Genomic DNA, 20,214 nt, shown 5'->3' with positions numbered 1-20,214 from the left:
TCAGCTCGGTACGCGAATCACCACGATCGCGACGCGCTCTCGAGGACGAGGCGGTGGCGATTCATTGACGCGAGGGGAGTCACGAAATTCCGTGCGCGAGCGAACGAACGATCAGCCGACCTACCTACCGCCTACGTTTGTTTACGCTACGAGCTCCTCTTTGTTTCGGCGCGCTTTCCGCGCCGGCGAGCGCGGCCTGGCCCCCCATGTCGTGCCGTTGCCTCGCGGCGGAACATAGACAGCTATGGGGAGAACTTTGAATCCTCCCGATTCCCTTTCTCGCTCGGTTGTCAGTCGGCCGCCAAATAAGGTAGAGCCAAGCGGCCGGTCGAGCCAGGCCGAATGGAGCCACAGGCGAGCGAGTCGCGAGGGCGGGCAACGTAGCCCGCGTTTGAAGCGACCGATAACACGCTGATAACGTGCTCGGCTATCCGCACTGGATTACACGCACATACGCGCGACGAGAGAGACAAAGGGAAAGAGAGCGAGAGAGAGAGAGAGAGAGAGAGAGAGAGAGTGAGAGACAGGAGGAGGAGGAGGAAACGTAAAACTCACCGAACTCTGAGGGGAACTGGACACGCTCGGAGAACGCTGCACGGTGACCAACGCCATGATGATGCGGCACAGCTCGGTCGTCGCGATGTCCGGGCCACAACGCTCGCTCGGCACTGTTTTCACACGCGTACGTACGATCGCGCCGTCAGGAGCGCGGAAAAGCCGTCATTTTTCGCGCACCTTTGACGGCATCACGCTCGCGGCAGCCATGTTGGATACAGCCTCGCGCCGACGGCCGCTCCGCGCACGCGCCCCTGCGCCATACGAGCCCCCACTACTTCGACATTGTGGCGCGCGCGAGACGCGCGTGAATCTGTGTTTTGTCGCGAATTCACGTTTCGCGTTTTTCGCCGATTTTTCCCGGATGTGCGTGAAAATCTGGCGACAGCCGTGTCACGTTGACTCCTTTTGCGCAATTTTTTATCGAGACTCACCGATAAACGGTGTTTGTCGCATCCATTGTAGACGGTTTCATACGCGATCGTCGATGGCGAGTCTCGAATAACAATCGATAACGAACATCGATTTTTACATCGACTTTAAAAATCAACGCAATCCGAAGTATATACTTGGAGAAGTATTAAAGTCTTAAAAGTCTACTTGAAAGTACTTTTGAATCTTTGTGCCTGCAAATTCGAACACATTTAGTTACGGAGAATAAAAGCAGAATTTAGTTACACATTTCTTACACTCACGCGGTAAATGAAGATTTATCTGGTTTATCAGGTGTGGGTCGACTCATTGTTGAGTCATAGCTCTTGAATATAAGACATTGTCTTATCAGCTGTTTAAGTCGTCGTATCTTAAGGGTGAACAAGTAGTTTAATCTGTCGCAGAATCGTATAGCTTGAAAAACACTGACTTACTACTGATTCAGATTATCGTTTTGAAAAGTACAGATTCGATTGACCTGTCTTTGAACTGCTATTACAATCTTAATTTGTCAGTAAGAACGGTGGCGACTCTTAGCGGAAACTTTAAAACTACGCCACAGATGAATAGCACTCGCAAACTATAAAGCATATCTAAGGCCGGTATTCGTCGGTCGTAGGCTGCGTTCCGAAATTCACTGCCAGTACTGAAAATACATAGTTTGTGCCACGTATACTATTTTCAGTACTGGCAGTGAATTTTGGAACGCAGCCACAGTCGGATCTTATATTTAAGATCGTCTTAAGTTTATCTTCAGATACTGTGCAAATTACTTCATTGGTTGCAGGATATCTGAAATATAAGATTGGACTATGGCTGTGTTCCAAAATTCACTGCCAGCGCTGAAAAGTTATAGTTTGCGTGACACAAACTATATATTTTCAGTACTGGCAGTGAATTTTGGAACACAGCCTATGAATACCGGCCTATTAGATTATCTAGCACCATCTAGCGTGATTACTCAACACTAAAATTTAATAAGACTGATAATTTATCTTGTGCTTATTAACGGTTTAATTAGGTTTAATTATCTAGCCAACGGTTGAATTATCTTGCTAATGACATTAGATTTAAAGAAGTCGGAATCTTTGCTAAATAGCTTGAATGTCGACTAAATAGAATTTAACAATATTAGCAGCCCATTACAATTGGACCATTTACGATTTCATTAGTTCCAAATTCTCCGTTATGAGCCGCCACCATTCGGAAAAATCATAATCAAGTATGACTCAATAATAAGTGAACATATTTTATATTTTCAAGTTTTACCACTTTTAAAGGCATTCTAGAAAATTAAATAATTGTTTTAATTTTAAATTGTATGACTCAACAGCAGGTTAGAAAAGACATTCATTTTTAAATAATACGATTCAACGACAGATCAAATGAATTTGTATCTGGTAACAATATAATTGAATAATAATAAAATAACGATAAAATTGAATAACATGAAAATAAAGTTTTATCATCAGAATCATAAGAATTAATTAAAACTGAAAGTAATAAGATTACCGGTTTTTCAAACTAGAAACAAATATCAATTTATTAGACAATCATTGTCCAATCCACACGACCTATCATCGGTTCCAAGCAGTTTCAAGTTTACTGTTTATGTAGCAACATGGTGCAATCTGTCTCACTGTAAAACGAAAAAAGAAAGCAGAAAGAACAGAAGATTTATCTTTTATTTCTACTTATTACTTAATTATTATTTGTAAATAATTGATTTATTTGTTGTGGTATGCCGATTTTGTGGTTATCGCAAAAATGTCAAAAATATTTACACCAACTAATCAAATAAGGTTAACGAACGTTGCTGTTGTTCGTATGAAAAAAAGTGGCAAGCGATTCGAAATCGCTTGTTATAAGAACAAAGTGGTTTCCTGGAGGAACAAATTGTAAGTCTAATTGTTTGATTATTAATTATAAATTTTTACATATTGGCGGCGAGCAAATTGTGCGCGGAAGATTTTTCATACCTAACCTATATATAAGCTAGATTTACAAATTTTGCACATTTATATAAATGTATTTTCGTGAAATTTGTATTTTAATATATTGTATAAGTAATTGCATTGTATACGATATACACCATAACATATATCTCTTATTCTCATATTTTAGAGAGAGAGACATTGATGAAGTACTACAAACGCATACAGTATTTGCTAATGTATCAAAAGGCCAAGTAGCTAAAAAAGAAGACCTCATAAAAGCTTTCGGCAATGATGATCAGACTGAAGTATGTAAACAGATACTTGAAAAAGGAGAACTTCAAGTCTCTGACAGAGAAAGACACATGGCATTAGACTCCATGTTCAAAGATATTGCCACTGCAGTTGCTAGCATGTGTATAAATCCAGAGACAAAGCGCCCATATCCAGTTTCTATGATCGAAAGTTCTATGAAGGATCAAATACATTTTTCTGTTAAGCCAAATCGAAATTCTAAGCAACAAGCACGGGAAGTCTTTACACTACTGAAAGAAGTGATGCCAATAGAACGTGCTCAAATGAGGCTCAAAATTGTCATCCAGAGGAGAGAAGCAAAGAAATTGAGAGACAAAGTGATTAAATTAATTTCTAACACAGAAGCAGAGGAATGGGACAATGGAGTATTAACAATTACTTGCTTGATTGATCCAGGTCAATTTAAACAGCTCGATGAATTGGTACGATCAGAGACAAAAGGCTCTGCATTGTTAGAATTACTTTGTTTAAAAGAAATAGAGGAAGGAGATGAAGTCCTAGAATAAATTATAGTTTATTTGGATTGTTATTAAATATTTGTTAATCATATGGGGGAGTTATATAATATCTATATATTCTTATTTATTAAATATATTTTAATACACGTTGACCAAAAGATTCTGTTGTGTATAAATGATATAGTTCCTGCTATGTTTTATCATTTCACTAAGGATGTCATTTCTCATTAAATCTTATTTTGTATACAATATTTGGCAAGGTATAGATTATTTCATTATTTTATTATTGTAATAAACATTAATGATACACACCAAATCTCAAGATATACACACATTGTGTATAGTACACTGTTAATTTCGAAATAATTATGAATGTGGTCGCATAAAATTCTCTAAAGTTTTAATATTAATTCAGTATTAACTATTGGTATATAAATAATATCAACATCATGTCTACTAATGTATATAATTTGTATTTATATTTACAATTTCTTACTTATGTTATCTACATACAACAGTATCTCTTTCCTGTATATATAAAATACTGCTGTTATTGATAAAATTAACAATTATTTTCATCAGGATACAATTGAGCATCTTAATATATTTTTTCCCTCTAATCTTAATGTTTGTTTGAAAATATTGTCAAATAAAAGAACATAATATGCTATATATCTATAGATTTGTGATATTTTCATAGGTATATTAATTAATTTGGCAAAATAGCAAACCATAGTTATGTCTTATGTCTGATGGGCATAAAACATATATAGGCAGATATTAGCTCAGAGATAATTCATTATATTATATATTAGGACACCCAGTTACATTACAGTTATTTGTATTTGTGTACATGGTTATTGATTATACTTCTAAAGGCAAAAGTGTACCCTACAAAATTCTCTAAATCAGTCCTTTTATTTTTCCTCGGTTACTTCTGCCCGCGGAATATATATATTTTCCGTGCGTTGGTCACATTTGGCTGCAATACGTGATACTGTTAGAAGGAAGTCTGATAATCTGTTCAAATACGTTTGCGCCTCTTTATCTAGAGCACCGTCTCGCACCAGAGTTGTGATACTTCTTTCCGCACGTCTACATACCGTTCGTGCGACGTGCAAGGAGGCACATGCTTTCCCACCACCCTAATATAAAAGTATCAAATAGTACCAGCATAGACCAAAAAGAATTACATAAAACTGCTTTGATATTTAGGTAATTACTGGAATGATATAATCCTCTGGAGGTGGTAGTTGATTTGCATATTCGAGAATCCATTCTTCAAGATCTTTGGTATGCTTGCTTTCAAAGGATCTGGTTTTCCCAGGTACAGACTTTGATATGGCATGATTCAGATCAAACAAAATCATTTGTACTCTTTTGAGTTTATCGACATATGGATGTTCAATCTTTCCATCGCATGCAAATTCTCTCGCTAGTCCTATATAAGAGGACAATTCGTCGGTTGCTCCAAGAGCATTAAAAATTATATCATCCTTTGGCTTTGTGTCTCCGGCATCCGTGATAGTCAAGCCGGAATCACCATCTCGAGAAAACACCGCTACCTCGGCTACATTTGATGTAGTGCTGCCACTACGACAATATCATCATTAATAAATCAACGATTATATGATTTTTGTATAAATTTCCATTGCATAATGCATAACATGATGTTTTTCTCCATTATTCAACGATAAAGTGATAATTTTACTGCGAGACATAACGTAGTTTGAGGTTAGGTGGGGATTTAAACGCGTACCTGTGTCTCAGCGACGCTTGTACACCGCTCTTGTATAAAAAAGTAGACTTTCTCCATACATTTCTGATTAATTCCATTTTGCGTGTAGAGCAGCGGTTGATTAAACGAATTGAATCAATTTACGTACGATTCCTTTATAGAAATTTTGTCGGCCGCTAGTAACACACCGATACAGAGGTGATAACACACCGCCATGAAGAATTATATATATTCTGTCATTCTTGCTTGAAATTGCGCGCCACTCTAATCAATTGATCTTTAGATGTAATCCAGTAATGTCACTCGAATATTATCTTGTGGTGATACAGCGAACTCAAATAGATAACATTACAAAAAATATAGCAATTCAACGGAATATAAGAAAAAAAATAAAAACATAATTATGAGAGTGGATATTATACTCTTTAACAAACTTGCAACGATCTTCGGTGTATAATTGCTATCGAAAACATGTTACTTGCGTATACATAACATATTACTCGACGATAATTATTAATTTACCAATGTTGTGTATGTGTGTGTGTGTGTGTGTGTGTGTGTGTGTTTATGTACACGTGTGCGCGCGTATGTGGACATAATTAAAAAAATGACATAATTAAAGAAATCATCAATCCTAAGCACACACATTGAAAAGATAAAGATCTGTTTCGAGTATCTTTGTTATTGCGATTCGATTAATCTCGATCCACCACTACAATGGTAATCGATTGTCACTGTTTACAAATTGTTATGAAAAACTGCACTCACTTTCTCTCTGTCGTCTGAGTTTTGTTTTCAGTATCGTTTGTAAAATCCGCGTACAGGTAATATGCGTGAATTCGAAAATTTCAGTCATATCACGTTAACGTGCTGAATTTAGGAATAGCCATGCGTAAGGTAACGTGTCGGGTGTCAGCACGATGACGCTGTTGCTGCGACGGTGCGCCTCGTGACCGACGGTTTGGATTTTCGCGCTAAGTCGCTCATGCCTAAGCCAAGCTACAAAGCCGTCGTAAATCTGCAATGTTTCGCGCGTCGTGAACGATCGCAACATGTTTGTGACGAATCTAGAGAAGGATTTCTACGATGTGATACAAAGAAGCGTAAGTCTGTGCTTCGTTTTATCGTACCACAATATATTCACGTCTTTCAATTATAGGTTACCATGTGCTTGTACACATTCGTTTCGTCTTAAGATTTTATTTCCTTCAACTCCGCTTTTTTGCAATTCTACGTAAAGTTACAACTCAATTTTGAACTCTATATTGACATTTATGTTGAATTGTTTTTGCAATGTTACAATCACAGCATCTGTTGAATCTCGACGGTCATCTATTTCTATGTAAATTATTGTTGTATGTGACTATTGTCTCTTGGATCATTTTGCTGAATTAAATCAATTACTCTTTCTCACTTGATAATAAAAAGCAGCGTGTAATAAGAATATATAATAATGACAATATACACAAATAAGATATAGTATAATTTGATATATATTACAAAAAGTACACACATCAGTAGTATGTATCTATCAAGTTTACTCTTATTATATATTCTATTTTAACACTTAAAACTATAGCTTGAATATTTCTCTTTAAACTGCTTTTTTCTATTATTCAGAGATGTTTACTTCTGGTAAACTTTGATATTGATGCAATCTGTGCCTGTAGAATATTACAACAACTTTTTAAAAATGATCACGTGATATATACTCTTGTACCTGTCCGAGGCATTCAAGATATGATCAATGCTTTCGAAGAAAACTGCGAAGAGGTAATGGCATAAGATTCTTTAAATTATATTTGCCCCATCATATACTATGTATAATTGATAATTATGTTTTAGATAAGGAATGTTATCATGATAAATTGTGGTGGTACTTTAGATTTAGTAGAATTACTCCAACCAGATGAATCTGTGGTATTTTTTATTCTTGACAGTCATAGGCCTTATGATTTATGCAATATCTATTCAGAAAATCAGACATGTATTCTTGGTAAACCTGATGAAGAAAATGAAATCCCAGAATATAATGATATATTCCGAGATGATAGTGTATGTAATATTTGCGATATGCTTGTAAATGATATATTTTAATGATAATAAATAGTTGTTCTTTAATAGTCACAACTATTTCTTTTATAATTCCATTTAATTCCATTTAATATGCAGACAGATGAGGAAGATACAGATGAAGGATCAGACAATGAAAATGAAAGTGGACAGAGCAAAAGACGAAGATTAAATGAAGAAGATATTTTAAGGCGAAGTGAACGAAGAAAATGGATTGAAAATAGAGCAACAATTCTTTTTAATTATTCACAGTACAGCTATTATGGCAAATCAGTATGGATCTTGACTGAAAACTCCAATAATATGTGGAAATAATATCTTTTGGAAACTTACATACATTTTATTACAGAGTGCGATACTGGTTTTTGAAATGGCTTGGAATATGTCGAAAGATAATCTAGATATGGCATGGTGGGCCATAGTTGGTTCAACGGAACAGTCTATCCTTAGTAAGGTAGAGTCACGAATCACTGTTCTTGAAGAGGGTTCTCTTCAAGCTCATGTTTCAAGGCTAACACGTAGACAAGGCGCTGATATTAACAAACAACAGCAGCAGAGTATTGTTAAAGTTACTTACGACAAAGAGTATCCTTTTACATTTTTATTTTTTTATATAATGTTAGTTTTCTTAATCTGCAAGCTCTTTACAACACATGAAGAAATTTCTCTTTATTTTTGTTATTTTATTTATTTAATTTTATTTTTGTATTATGTTTATAAATATAGTTTCTTAATGATGTAAAACAGTCTCCAACTAGCGCTGTATCGTCATTGGACTGTTGAAGCTAGCTTAAAATATTCAATGCCAACTGCAGTGTCGTTACGTCTTTGGTCGATTAGAGGGGAACAGCGTTTGAGAGAAGTTTTAGCTGAAATGGGTTTGCCTTTAGTGCAATCTAGACAATTGTTTCGTGCAATGGATCTTACTTTTAGACAGGAGTTTAAGCAGATGGTCGAAAAATTGGCCGGCAAATATAACGTAAATAGTATCATTGGCAGTAGTTTTACCCTTCAATATGGCTATCGTTTCAAATATTCTGCCTCGGACATGGTATATGCGATGTTAGCTTTACTGGATTCCACGGTAAACTGCACGGTTGAATATATTACTATTTGTTGTAATTTGATTTCTTCTCTTTTTTTGGTTCATACATATCATGTTTTTACAGACGAAGGACAGACAACCACAACGTTGTTTCTTAGATACACTGGACTGTCTGTCGCGTACTAATAAGGATACTGTAGAGGATGGTATAGAGAAAGCAAAACTGATGCTTCATAATATCTTTAAAACTGCGCAGAGCATACTGGAGGCTAAGCAAGTACAGAACTTCGGTTCCTTTTTGTATCTTAATGTACCAGACAGGAATATAGACACTTATTTATTCGCACATCCCCATCCTCTGATCATGTTGGCTCAATTTGCTCTCAAGGCATATGTAAATTGTTCGAGAAACAGACACGCGCCCGAATGGCCCCTCGTGGCTTCCGCAATGTTCAATGCGGAAGAAGGTTCGTGTCTCCTTGTCGGTATACCGCCAGTTTGCGAAGATCAACCCAAGAGGTAATATTTAAAAGTATAAACAAAATATAATTTTTGTTTCTAAAAGTTAACAATAGATTTATTACAGTTTATTTGGGAGAGCGTTTGAGCAAGCCGCAAAAAATAAAAATTGTTACATAGAGGCAGATTACTTCGATAGTACAAGCAAGTTTGAATTTTAACTTTTGAGTTATATGTAAGTATTAAATAGAACTTATTATAACATTATGTTCTTTTGTAGTAATAAGACTGAAAGTCGAGGAAAGGACCAAGTTTCTTGATGCTCTAGCTGCACTCCTTGCGTGATGAACGTCATAAACATACACACAATCATTTAAAAGGAAACGTTGCGACAGTCTCATTAATCACATTTTTAGCTAGCGCGACTATTAATACAATCCAATGCAACTTTATTGCTCATGACATACGGTGCCTTTTTTTAAAAAAAATGCAACTTCTGTACATTTTTTAATTAGCGACGTAATAGCTTTATAATTGTAAAATATTTAATATATAACTATAAGATCGATATACGTGAATCTGCGATTTCGTAGGTAGGAATATAATATGTTGTATAGGGAAGGCTTATAATAAGGTATACAAAACAGTAAGATAAGGTATAAAAAGATCACTTTTGTTCCAGCAACATTTAGATTAGTAATTTAAGAGAGATATGATAGATTAAGTAATTTTATAGAAATGAACTCAACGAAAACCGATAAAAAGAGATATTAATAAAATCATTATATTTGCGCTACTTGACAATTATTTAATATTTTGCTTATACTTTACTCGTAAATGTATAGAGTAATTAATTTGTCTACAATTATATGTATAGATATTGTATCGAATCTTTGAATACTTGTAACACATAATCATCAAAATGCGACTTACAAATTACAACGATGAACAGGCTATTTCATAAACATAAGAACATTCAAAGTGCGCCCACTCGGCATTTATTAAGTAATATATAATATATTAACGTATTCGTGTGCGTGTGTACACTAAAAAATACAATTTGATCGTTTTATTTTTGGCTATGGTATAATACATACATCTTTTGGTTATATCCGCAGAAGATTATGCCAGACCGAGTACGATTTACGCACGGAGTTCTCTCTACGAAAAGAGCGACGATATCACAGAGACAGGAGTAAAAAAAGGAGGAGAGGGATTTGTTTTTATCTGACACTCGAGCAACTCCTTCTCTTATAAAAATCTGACGAGTAGAAATATTTAATTAATGTATCTCGTATGTGGCTTTTTAGGCCGGCACATGTTCGGTTTTTGATGTTTTGCGCACTGCCGCTATTTTATTTGTCGGCAATTTGTTATTGAGAAACCCATCGACGAACTGTTGTACGGAATCCACAGTAATCTCAGCGCCATACTCCATCACCACGTAAATCCCTCGCGGAATGTCGATAGCGGTCAAAAGAGGTACCGCGTCATCCAGACCAATGAATTCACGAAGAATATCAGACGTTTCACACTGTACGGAAAGAAGTACATTAGGTATGCTTTATGAACATTTTATACTCACAATACATATGTTTTTACATATTTATACCTATTTTTGTCCCTGAGAATAATTATTATGTATGTTTAATTTAACATGTATGTGTGTGTGTGTGTGTGTGTGTGTATATGTACTTACATCTAAAGCTATATAAAATTGCAATGTATCGTCGTCAGGATCATCATAGTTTGGATCATAATCTGGCCGGTCCCTTCTGTACGCTTGTGCGGTTGGCAGTAATACGCTTTCCCCGAATTGAATCTCACAGTCTTCTCCTTCTGTGAGATATAGGTAGAGAGCAACTTGGTGTTATCAATAGACATGAACATAATTCGAAAGTATTGATTGAAATTTCTTTTTTCTTATATTCTTACCAACAAACAAGATAATGGCTGGTGCATCGTGTAACGATGTAGCATATTTTTCTGTTAAAATATTCACCAGTCTGCTTGTCCAGGGAAAATTCTGAGAAAATTCAGCAAGTTTGTATAAGATATAAGACAGCACATTTCGTGCTGATAATAAGGGCTTAAAAACAAAGATACGTTACTATATATGGAATAACGGCTTTCATTTAAACTGTGATTATTATTTTAATTGTTTCGTTATTTTAATCGTCTTAAATGGAAAGTTGTCCACATTACCAGCCCCTCCGGATCTTCAATCAGCTCAGTGCGTCCATCTAGAGTGATTATGTTGTCGCGAGGATCCAGAATAACCAGAGTCGGTATTGCTTGAACGTCGAGAGCCCTTGCCAATTTCCGACGTCTCTCTTCTTGGCTAAAAGGTATCCTCAACCAAGGCATTGTCTCCGTGTACGCATTGTAAGAATCCTCGCTCCTAGAATAAAAACGCACAATTGAAGCTCTTTATAAAAGAAATGCAACGGAAACAAAAGGAATGTGGTATAGTAATAAGTACGCAGAGAGAAATTAATCGTCGCATATACGAGAGACAAATGTCTGGAAATAATGTCTTGGACAATTTGGGAGTTCGAAGGATAAACGTCTGCCGTGAATCGCATTAAACGGTTAAAGTGACAAACCCACCTGTCCGAACTCACGAAGATTACTTCAAAATCGTGACCTCTCTCCCGGATTCGCTGATACGTATCCACGAGTTGCGGTGTAAACGCTTTACAGGGTGGGCACTGAATATACAAACAACACGATCTTAAAAATAGTCTCCATTCAATTACGTGTTTGCTAATTAATCTTCGTATTAATATCCGTAATAATATCCGTAATGAGAGATGCGCACAATTTGCATTAATATTAATTCGGTAATATTGGTATTATTGGCTTAATGCTATTAACAAATCGATATTATTATATCAGTTACATGAATTGTATCAATATCAACGTATTAACGTCATTCATTCATATGTATTATTTTTTTTAATGTTTTTACAATTATAACGTTGAAGTCACGATCTTATTCATATTTCTTTGGAATTAACCTTCTTTATATATTATAGCTGCAGATCAATTTTTAGCAGGATGAACGATACAATATTTTACATTAATTAATCAGTTAATCTGAATGCTTTGACTGAGGAACTCTGATAAACTGAGAGACTGATAAACTTCCTACAACAACACAGCGCTACTTGCACACAGAAATTAGTGAAACGATTAACACATATATATATATATATATATATATACATACACGTTCAACATCACTGCTTACCCAATGTGCACTGAAATAAACTCCTTTGAAACAGTGACGAAGTTCCTCGTGCAACATCGGTTCATTGCTGTCTCGACCACCGCACGGTAAGAGAGGTCCATCCTCAAGGGCAGCTTTTGGATGCGGAGGTCTCCAAGGGAATTCCGCACCGGTGGAATCGGCGACAGTTCGTTCAACTCCCCCTCTCGTCACTACAGACCCGTTCGAGCCCTCCAGTAAAATCAACGTCGGTACACCCGCCTTTATCCGATACCTTCGAGTCAACCTGGTCTGCAAAAACACGAAGGTTAATCCGCGACTGACGGTTACGTGCTTTGTCAGTCATTACTCGCTGCGAGTACCGTTTCTCAAAAAACTTCTATCACACTTGTATCATTAATATTACATACGTTTGCGAGACGCGACGAAAGCCTAAATTAAGAAGATTATTTTGAGAAAAATGTTTCGTTAAGATGTAAATTGCTGGAGAAATATACAAAATATACAAAATGATTAAGCGCGATCTTCTCACTCGATTTGTACGTGTACAGTCGTATTTCACGTTGACTAATGTAAGCGATGTAATTATCGCACTGTAGAAAAGAAGAAGGTAATGGTCCCGCTCGATAATACCGGCGAACAAGACGCACCGAGAACATATTTCTCCAGGGACTTTGCAGCAACAAGCGTGCGCGAAGCGGCTGCCGTCGTAGTTACATTAATACTGCGAGTAGTATACCGTAATATACGGAGGATATTCCTCGAGAAGTAATAAGGATAATGGAGTGAGAACCGGACGGGAGGCAATTAAGACAGCGGAAACGTATCGACATCCAGTATATATTTATTGCATCGTACTCTGTGAAGTTTCGTATTTCAAAGTTTTCTAAAAAAAAAAAATATATATATATAATAAAAAAAATAAATAATGAAAATAAACGAAAGAAATGGAAGAACGTCTAGAGAAGAAGGAAAGATTTCAGCAATATGCTTGTGAGTGTCTTTCTCACATGATAGTGATCGTACACAGCGTATTTTAATTAAAATGCAAGTATATTTAGATAGTCTGTATACGCTTTGAGTAATATGTACATCATTAGCGACAACGCGCTCCCCTCAATGGAATTCCTTTCGCGCTCTTGGCTTCAGACGATCTTCACGCGCGTCTCGCGGAGAAGAAATTTCCTTACGATCGACAAGAGATACAAAGAGATTCGAGAGCGTCGTAAGCGAGAAAACGCCGGAGCATATAACTTCGCCTCCCCACGGTTTTTGCCGATATTATTCGATGATGCACGAGTACACGACCCCGGGAGCCAAACATCGATATTATTTTTAAGTATATCCCGTTCTCCCCGAGCCGAGAGAAATTCGCCGACGCAGCTTCCCCCGAGCGGGTGTCATAATTTGAAATTGCAAGGAGCGGCTAAGCGGGGGAGTCTAAGCCTTCCAATCTACCCAGAAACTACATTAAGTTGGCCGACCCTTTCCTCGAACATTCACAATTCTCCCCCGCGTCGCGCAGCCCCGCAGTTCGATATCTCGCGGGGTAAGGAAGGGGGGAAGAAGGTAGGGCGATCTCTCGTATCGCGCGCGCGGGATGCCCTGTTACGGATTACAGCCGCGCATAAAGGGCGACAAGGGCGAAGGAGGAGCGAAGGGCAAGGGCGGAAGGAGAGGGTGGCTGGCATAAGGCGAGAGGAAGGGTCCGTAGGTAGCGAATGCGGAACGCGCGCACGGTGTACGTTATCGCGAGCTTCCACTGAGGAAGAGAGACAGAGAGAAAATCGGCCGCGAAGGGCGAGGAGAGGAGGACGCGGAAAGGGTCGCTCTTCTCGTCCCTTCGTATATTTCCCGCGCGGCGTACTCGTTCGCTCTCGCGTCACGTGGTGTGCCCCCCCACGTATACGTACGTCCTTCGTGTTCGCGTTCGCGCTCGCCCCCGCTCGGTCTCGAGCGGTCGATAACGCGTGCGTCCTCCTCCCTCGCTCGCGCCGCTACCGTGCTCCACGTTGCTGTCGTTATTTCCCTCGGTGATCCGCACACTGGGAGTCATAAATGCCCGCCTCTCCGCTCGCCGAGCGTCTCCCGAAGGAGCGTATCGCGTTCGGATATTTACAATAAATGTAATAAAGGCGTACAAGAAAGAGAGAAAGAGAGAGAGAGAGAGAGAGAGAGAGAGACCGTTCGATGCGCGCGATAAAAAGGTCCGATAGCGCGGTCTTTTTCTTTTTTTATTAATTTGTCCCACGTGACGCGCGTCACAGGTCTGCTCCGCGACGCGACGCGTTGTGCGGTAAAACGCCGAGGAAATACGCCGTCAACGCTAATTGTATCGCAGTCTCTCTTCCCTCACGAGCTTTGTCTTCCTTCCTTAATCCTCGCGGCCAGTCCTCGGATATTCCGTCAACGAAACGTCATCCGGCGAAACGAGCGGATATTTATAACGCCCAGTGTACGTCCCCTACTATTAGGATATTGCGCCGTGCGCGTGTCTCTTTCTCACTTTCTCCGCTTCTCTCGTCTACCTACCGGGTTTTGCCGTCGTCGTCGGCGGCGCCTTTTCCTCTCGTCCGCTGCCGCTCGCGCTTTGCTCGCGCCCGTTTTCTCCCGGCGGGATCCCTCGCCGCGACGCGCAGTGGAAGCCGCCGGCCGGGAACGCCGGCTAGGACCCGAGAGAGAGAGAGAGAGAGAGAGAGAGAGAGAAAGAGAGAGAGAAAGAGAGAGAGAAAAAGAGAGAGAGAGAGAGAGAGGGACGGAGACGAGACGGAGATCACTTTTGACTGGCATTCGCACGCATTCAATCGTCTCGTGCGTATACGCACGCAGATCGCAGGGGTCGGTCGCGGTCTTTATTCGACGCCGCCAACGCGCGCTTGACCGCGTCAGTCAGTCGCGGCTATCGCGCATTTTCCCTCCTCCGAGCCTTTCCCCGATTGTCTACGAGCGTTGCTCACGCTCGTTTCGATAAGAGCGTCGAATGTCGCGTGTAGGTACCTCGTTACGGCGCTGGCGAATTTAAACTTTTTTGCAAACGCGAGTTGTAACACGAAACTTCCACACGAACAACGCGCGCGCGATAACGCGAACTCGCGAGATATATCGAGGAGAAACGAGTTGCACTTCGATTACCGTCCGAGTCAATCGAGCGATCGATCTGATAAGCAGACTTGTGCCGAAACTTATTAATACGAAGCGATGCTCAGCGCGGCGGTCTTAAAATTTCTCTGACCTGTGCGCTCTAACTCGACTTCTCGTGAGAACGTACTTCCCGTGATTACATTCTAGTTTTGCAATCTCTTTGAAAAGACCGCCGTTGCGCGTTTACGACGTGACGTTGGCTGCTATTCATTACTTTGCAGAGAAGAAGTTACACTCGAAATTGTCAAGCGGAGTTGTAACTTCACAGTCTCGTTATGACACGCGGGCCAGGATCTTAGATAATAATTTATTCGCTCGATTACGTGACTATAAATAATATTTTCCAACGTAATGAGTACTCGATTATAATACGGAGTTTGTGCAACAGCGTCCGCGAGAGATTGATACACGACAATAGCGTGGCTCCGGGTCCCCGTCGCGAGATTCGTTTTTCTCCTACGGGCACAAGCACGGCCTTTCATGCGAGCAATTTGTGCATTCACCACTTTTCCTTTGACCACGAGCTAATAGGTCGTGCACAATTCATAGGCATGCACCGGACCAAAGAGAATAAAAAAAAAGAAAGCGAAACAAAACGTAAAACGAAGCTACGGCCGCCGACATGAAACAGCGATAAGATTTCCTCTTTGATTTCCACGAACGTATTCGTACAATCCGCGTATACATATTCGACGTTGCAGAATTGGATGAAAAATATGTACGAATAATTCCTTTCGTGATAATTACACTTAACTACGAAACGTAATTAATTGATTTAATTGAATAATTGCGATTCTCTCTTTCTCTCTCTCTCGCTCGCTCAAAGAGTGGCGGAATTGTTTCGGACACGAGAAAGTAATCTCACATATTGAATATACATATATTTTTTTTATTTCACAGAGAGGCGAGGGGGCGGAAGAGGGACCAATCTGTGGGAAAATCGCAACACAATTTATGGCGCGCATCAGAATGCCGGAATGGCATGACGAATTCGGAGGAATGGATTGAGAGGAATGGATCGGGAAATAGTAGACAGCGTGCTACGGCTGCCGCTGTCGTCGGCCAATCCATTCGATAACTCAATTAGCGGATCTCGTACAATTATTGGAGACAATTTAACACACGTCAGCCACACATGTCTGCATCCTTTTGCGAGGGAGGAAGTGAGAGACAGGATCCGAATTTACGACGGAGGTTCGTTTCGCTTGTTATAATATGTACGTATAGTGTTATCTTGTATTGACATGCACCTCGGCTCTAGATCTGACACAGTCCAGACGCGACAGCGTCCAGAATATTTCAAACAGTTTACAAGATGTTTATAAAGCCATTCACACACGAAACATCTCGGTGCGTCGTCGCGGTTTCTTCCAGCTGCAACCATCTCGCAACGGGGTGATCGATGAAGTTGATTCTCGGCTCTCGAAAATCTCACCGGTCGTGACTCTCGACACTTTTATTGCTTTTTCCTCACCTTCGGGAAAAAGGTCCTCTTGAACGCCGGGATTCGATATAATTTCGCTGTACAGCGCCGATAAAATCCGGCGAAGATACGCGACGCGTCCGATTAATTACGTCTTCCCTCTGCCGTGTTGCGATCGACGTTGCACAACCGCGTGCGAGCGGAGATTCAAATCTCATCGGAGCGACGCGTCGCCATTCGAAATCGAAAGTCGTCGAAACGCAGCGCGGCCGCGTCGTAATTATCGCCGCGTCGCGCGGAGAGAAATCGAGACCGAAGGGAGCCGTTTAAAATTCCGCATGTATGTTTAGACCCGGGACTTTCAGCAGACATTCCAAAGATACGACCGGCACAGGCTCGCGCGGTAGTTCGCGCTTCATCTTTCATGAAACACCCGCGCAAGCTCAGGATGAAAGAAAAGAAAAACACACACACACACACACACCGCGGTCTCATCCGCCGGTCGTCTCTTCCACTTCCGATTCCTTTCATTATCACGTGGAACGAACGAGCACTCTATTTGAGGAAGATATGGGTCGTCCTATTCCGTTTCGGAATAGACGGCTTCCCTTTTTCTTTCCAGCGGCTTTCTCGTTAGCGCCGCTCGCAGGCAAAGACATGAGCGCGCGCGCGCGCGCGCTTTCTTACGAAGCGATTTAAAACGTCCGGGCTATGAGCAACCTCGCTTGATTAAAGCGTTCAAGCGGCAGGGACCTCCTAGAGACGACCTCATAGAGTGCAGCCGAGTGTCGCCTCTCGATGTCACGTAGATAAAGTGGATGAAGAGAACCACCGAAAATGCACGGACGCGGAAAAGGCGAATGACCGATATGACCGGCGATAAGCAACGTGATCTCGCTCGTTCGTTCGTTCGTTCGTTGATCAGCTCGCTCACGCGTGTTTTTGCGATCTCGTCGATCGAACTTCGACGTTTGTCTCGTTGAAACAATGGGAACGCCGGTGGTAGTCATCGCGCGCGCGCGCGTGCGTGTATGTGAAAAATAGAGTGCAACTGATACACATCGGAGTCGATACGGTGAATCGGTGCTGATGGGCGAGCTCGGAAAATATTTTTGAAACCGATAACAGTAAGTTGCCCGACGGCGAGTGTCGGATCCAGTGGAATAATAATGATAAATTCGCCATGTCGACTGTTGAATTTACGAGCGAGCTCTGTGTGCGCCTTCGGCGGGGTGTAGGAAACGCAAATTTCCCGCGTTAATAACGTTGTACTTTGAACAAAAGTGGCGCACACTTAATAAGCGCGTCGTAATGCATCTCTGTAATTTATGTATGATTTTATTAGCGGACGTCCGATAACGCGCCGATGTCAAAGGAAATCGGTCTGTCTGTCTGTCTCTCTCTCAGCTTTTCCCTCCCTCCTTTTTTCGACTCAATTATAATCTCTCCGATTAGCTCCCTTTCTCTCTCGCCAATATAACTATAGCGGAGCATCCGTAATTGCAGCAAGAAGCTCTCGAAAGCGATTTAAGCGCGGAATTAACGAGCGGCGACCAATCGCGACGCTACTTGACGTTGATTACGATGAGTAAAGCGTCGTTATCGTTACGGTCTCTTTGCAATTGAGGTCGATTAAATGTACGTATTGTACCCGGTACGTCCCTATTATAAACATCAATGAGCCTAAAGTAGCACGGCTGAATAAAATGTGAAGTGATCCGGCGTTTCAACTTTCAAGTCGCTGCAGGCGTTTGAACATTTCGGACACTGCGTCTGCGTTTACTTGTGCATCGCGCGACGCGATTCCTACGCTAGTAGGAGTCGTCGCTAAAAACACGAACCGCTCGAGTTCAAGTGTCATCGAGTCGATATTAATATCTAACACGAAGACTGATCGCGCTGCAAACAATTCGGTGCCTCGCGTCTTACGAGACGACGTCCTACGAGAATTCCGGCGGATTTAATCACGCGGGCGTGTGAAAGCCCACGGAATTAATGATAACGTCGTAAAGTGAAACTTTGCTCGAGCAAAGACCGAGAGTCCTAAGCTGATTTCTCGCACAATACCGTAAAATTACACCTCACCTCGCGCGCACCTTCGCCGCAGGACCGCGCGTCGACCATTGTCAAATACCCTTCAGCTCTAATTTTTACAAGTAACTCCCCGGGGAGAGCTTCAGCTTCGGGTTCAGGTTCAGGTTCAGGTTCAGGTTCAGGTTCAGAAGAAGATGCATTAACAGCCACTACATGTCGTAACGCGTACAAAAGACTCACTCCACGATCAAAGCACCACTCTTTCTGCTGGCCGTTTACACGCGAGGCCATTCTTACGAGCTGCACTTTCGCAATTTTCTTTGTCGCGTTCTTGCCCCCTGCGTCCCTCTCGCCTCTATCCCGCTGTGCCTTCGCGTATGGTATCAACGACACGACGATAATGTATACCGGGTAACGCGGTAATGGCGACAAGATCGCGCGAGCGGATAATACATCTCGAGAGCGCCGAGTGCACGCGACCCCCCGGCCGGCGGATTTGCACAAATAAAATTCGAACCTTAAATAGCGTCCGTCGCGCACGAAGGGGTTAAAAGGTCTGTCGTCGAATGAAAAACGCATGTTGTGCACGCCGTCGCCGGCGTGTGAGACGTGACTTTCCCGCGCGCGCGCCCGCGTGTGTGTGTGTGTGTGTGTGTGTGTGTGTGTGTATGCGTGCATGCGTGCGTGGCGTGCGTGCGCGAGTGCGTAAATGCACGCGACTCGCGAAATCGAACCGTCCGAGGTGTGACATTCGCTACGCGTCGTACATTCGCGTTCGATCTCATTCGCCGGATGGGCCGGACGGTCCGCAATTAGGACTCCTTTATGCCAGGGCGTTTTTTATCTTACGCGACCCGAGGACTGCCGGATACGTCCTATTAACCGCAGATTCCGCGGAGAAAAAAAATGGGCTTTCTCGCGCACGTCCGACGCCGAAGACGTCGTCGGCCGCGCGGCAAACAGTCGCAGTCGCCGACACAGAAAGACGACAGAATTAGGCGCGGACGAATTATCTCCGTCCGCGCCTAATCCAATCTCCGAGCAATCGAGAGATCACGATTATCGCATAAATTCGGTCGGCTTTTCACCGACTAGGCGGACGACGCTTCGCGAGATTCGCTGAAAAATTGCCGCCGAGGTTGATGTGTTATTCATCGGTATTGAGCGCGGCTTGGAATTCAATTTGTCGGGGTAAAACGTTTCAACACTGTGTGCGTTGTCGGATTGTTGTCGGATATATTTGTTTAATGCGATTTGCGTTTTGATGCGAACGTTTTCTCGCAACGAGGGGCAACGGGAAATTGTGAATCCCAATCCCAAAGTCCTCCCTGACCCAACAGTTTTTTTCTTCTCGCGAAAAGCAAACTTTTAATTA

General features: G+C 41.3%; 4 protein-coding genes across 5 annotated transcripts in view; 2 read left to right on the top strand and 2 right to left on the bottom strand.

Annotated features, from left to right (window-relative positions):
- Positions 1 to 2,713: 2,713 nt before the first annotated feature.
- Sbds (SBDS ribosome maturation factor) lies at positions 2,714 to 4,120 on the top strand. Its single transcript, XM_011142006.3, has 2 exons — positions 2,714 to 2,885; positions 3,112 to 4,120. The coding sequence occupies exons 1-2, from the start codon at positions 2,755 to 2,757 to the stop codon at positions 3,740 to 3,742; spliced, it is 762 nt and encodes a 253-aa protein (XP_011140308.1). The 5' UTR covers positions 2,714 to 2,754; the 3' UTR covers positions 3,743 to 4,120.
- Positions 4,121 to 4,163: 43 nt separating this feature from the next.
- Positions 4,164 to 5,669, bottom strand: LOC105183706 (cob(I)yrinic acid a,c-diamide adenosyltransferase, mitochondrial). Of its 2 annotated transcripts, none has more exons than XM_011142008.3 (3): positions 5,454 to 5,669; positions 4,918 to 5,281; positions 4,164 to 4,839 (listed from the first exon to the last, which is right to left on the bottom strand). In XM_011142008.3, the coding sequence occupies exons 1-3, from the start codon at positions 5,528 to 5,530 to the stop codon at positions 4,612 to 4,614; spliced, it is 669 nt and encodes a 222-aa protein (XP_011140310.1). In that variant the 5' UTR covers positions 5,531 to 5,669; the 3' UTR covers positions 4,164 to 4,611. The 2 variants fall into 2 exon arrangements, with proteins under 2 accessions (XP_011140310.1, XP_011140309.1); XM_011142007.3 differs by having other exon boundaries at positions 4,918 to 5,287; positions 5,454 to 5,572.
- A 532-nt stretch (positions 5,670 to 6,201) lies between these two features.
- Cdc45 (cell division cycle protein 45) lies at positions 6,202 to 9,812 on the top strand. Its single transcript, XM_011142009.3, has 9 exons — positions 6,202 to 6,535; positions 7,053 to 7,205; positions 7,278 to 7,487; positions 7,605 to 7,778; positions 7,855 to 8,090; positions 8,253 to 8,589; positions 8,675 to 9,069; positions 9,137 to 9,213; positions 9,290 to 9,812. Exons 1-9 carry the CDS (start codon positions 6,485 to 6,487, stop codon positions 9,352 to 9,354), a joined length of 1,698 nt encoding a protein of 565 aa, XP_011140311.1. The 5' UTR covers positions 6,202 to 6,484; the 3' UTR covers positions 9,355 to 9,812.
- Positions 9,813 to 9,984: 172 nt separating this feature from the next.
- The window catches only part of LOC105183709 (nucleoredoxin), an 11,879-nt gene continuing 1,649 nt past the window's right edge, over positions 9,985 to 20,214 (bottom strand). Inside the window, exons 2-7 of the mRNA XM_011142010.3 lie at positions 12,263 to 12,532; positions 11,620 to 11,720; positions 11,215 to 11,410; positions 10,945 to 11,035; positions 10,709 to 10,848; positions 9,985 to 10,543 (exon numbers count right to left, since the gene is read on the bottom strand). Of these exons, the coding sequence (XP_011140312.1) occupies positions 10,316 to 10,543; positions 10,709 to 10,848; positions 10,945 to 11,035; positions 11,215 to 11,410; positions 11,620 to 11,720; positions 12,263 to 12,532 (1,026 nt within the window). The 3' untranslated portion in view covers positions 9,985 to 10,315. The remainder of the gene's footprint in view (positions 10,544 to 10,708; positions 10,849 to 10,944; positions 11,036 to 11,214; positions 11,411 to 11,619; positions 11,721 to 12,262; positions 12,533 to 20,214) is intronic.

This window comes from Harpegnathos saltator, unplaced genomic scaffold, assembly GCF_003227715.2.
Source record: "Harpegnathos saltator strain DR-91 unplaced genomic scaffold, Hsal_v8.6 scaffold672, whole genome shotgun sequence".
Classification (NCBI taxonomy): domain Eukaryota; kingdom Metazoa; phylum Arthropoda; class Insecta; order Hymenoptera; family Formicidae; genus Harpegnathos; species Harpegnathos saltator.
This window is presented reverse-complemented; position numbering and strand designations above follow the sequence as displayed.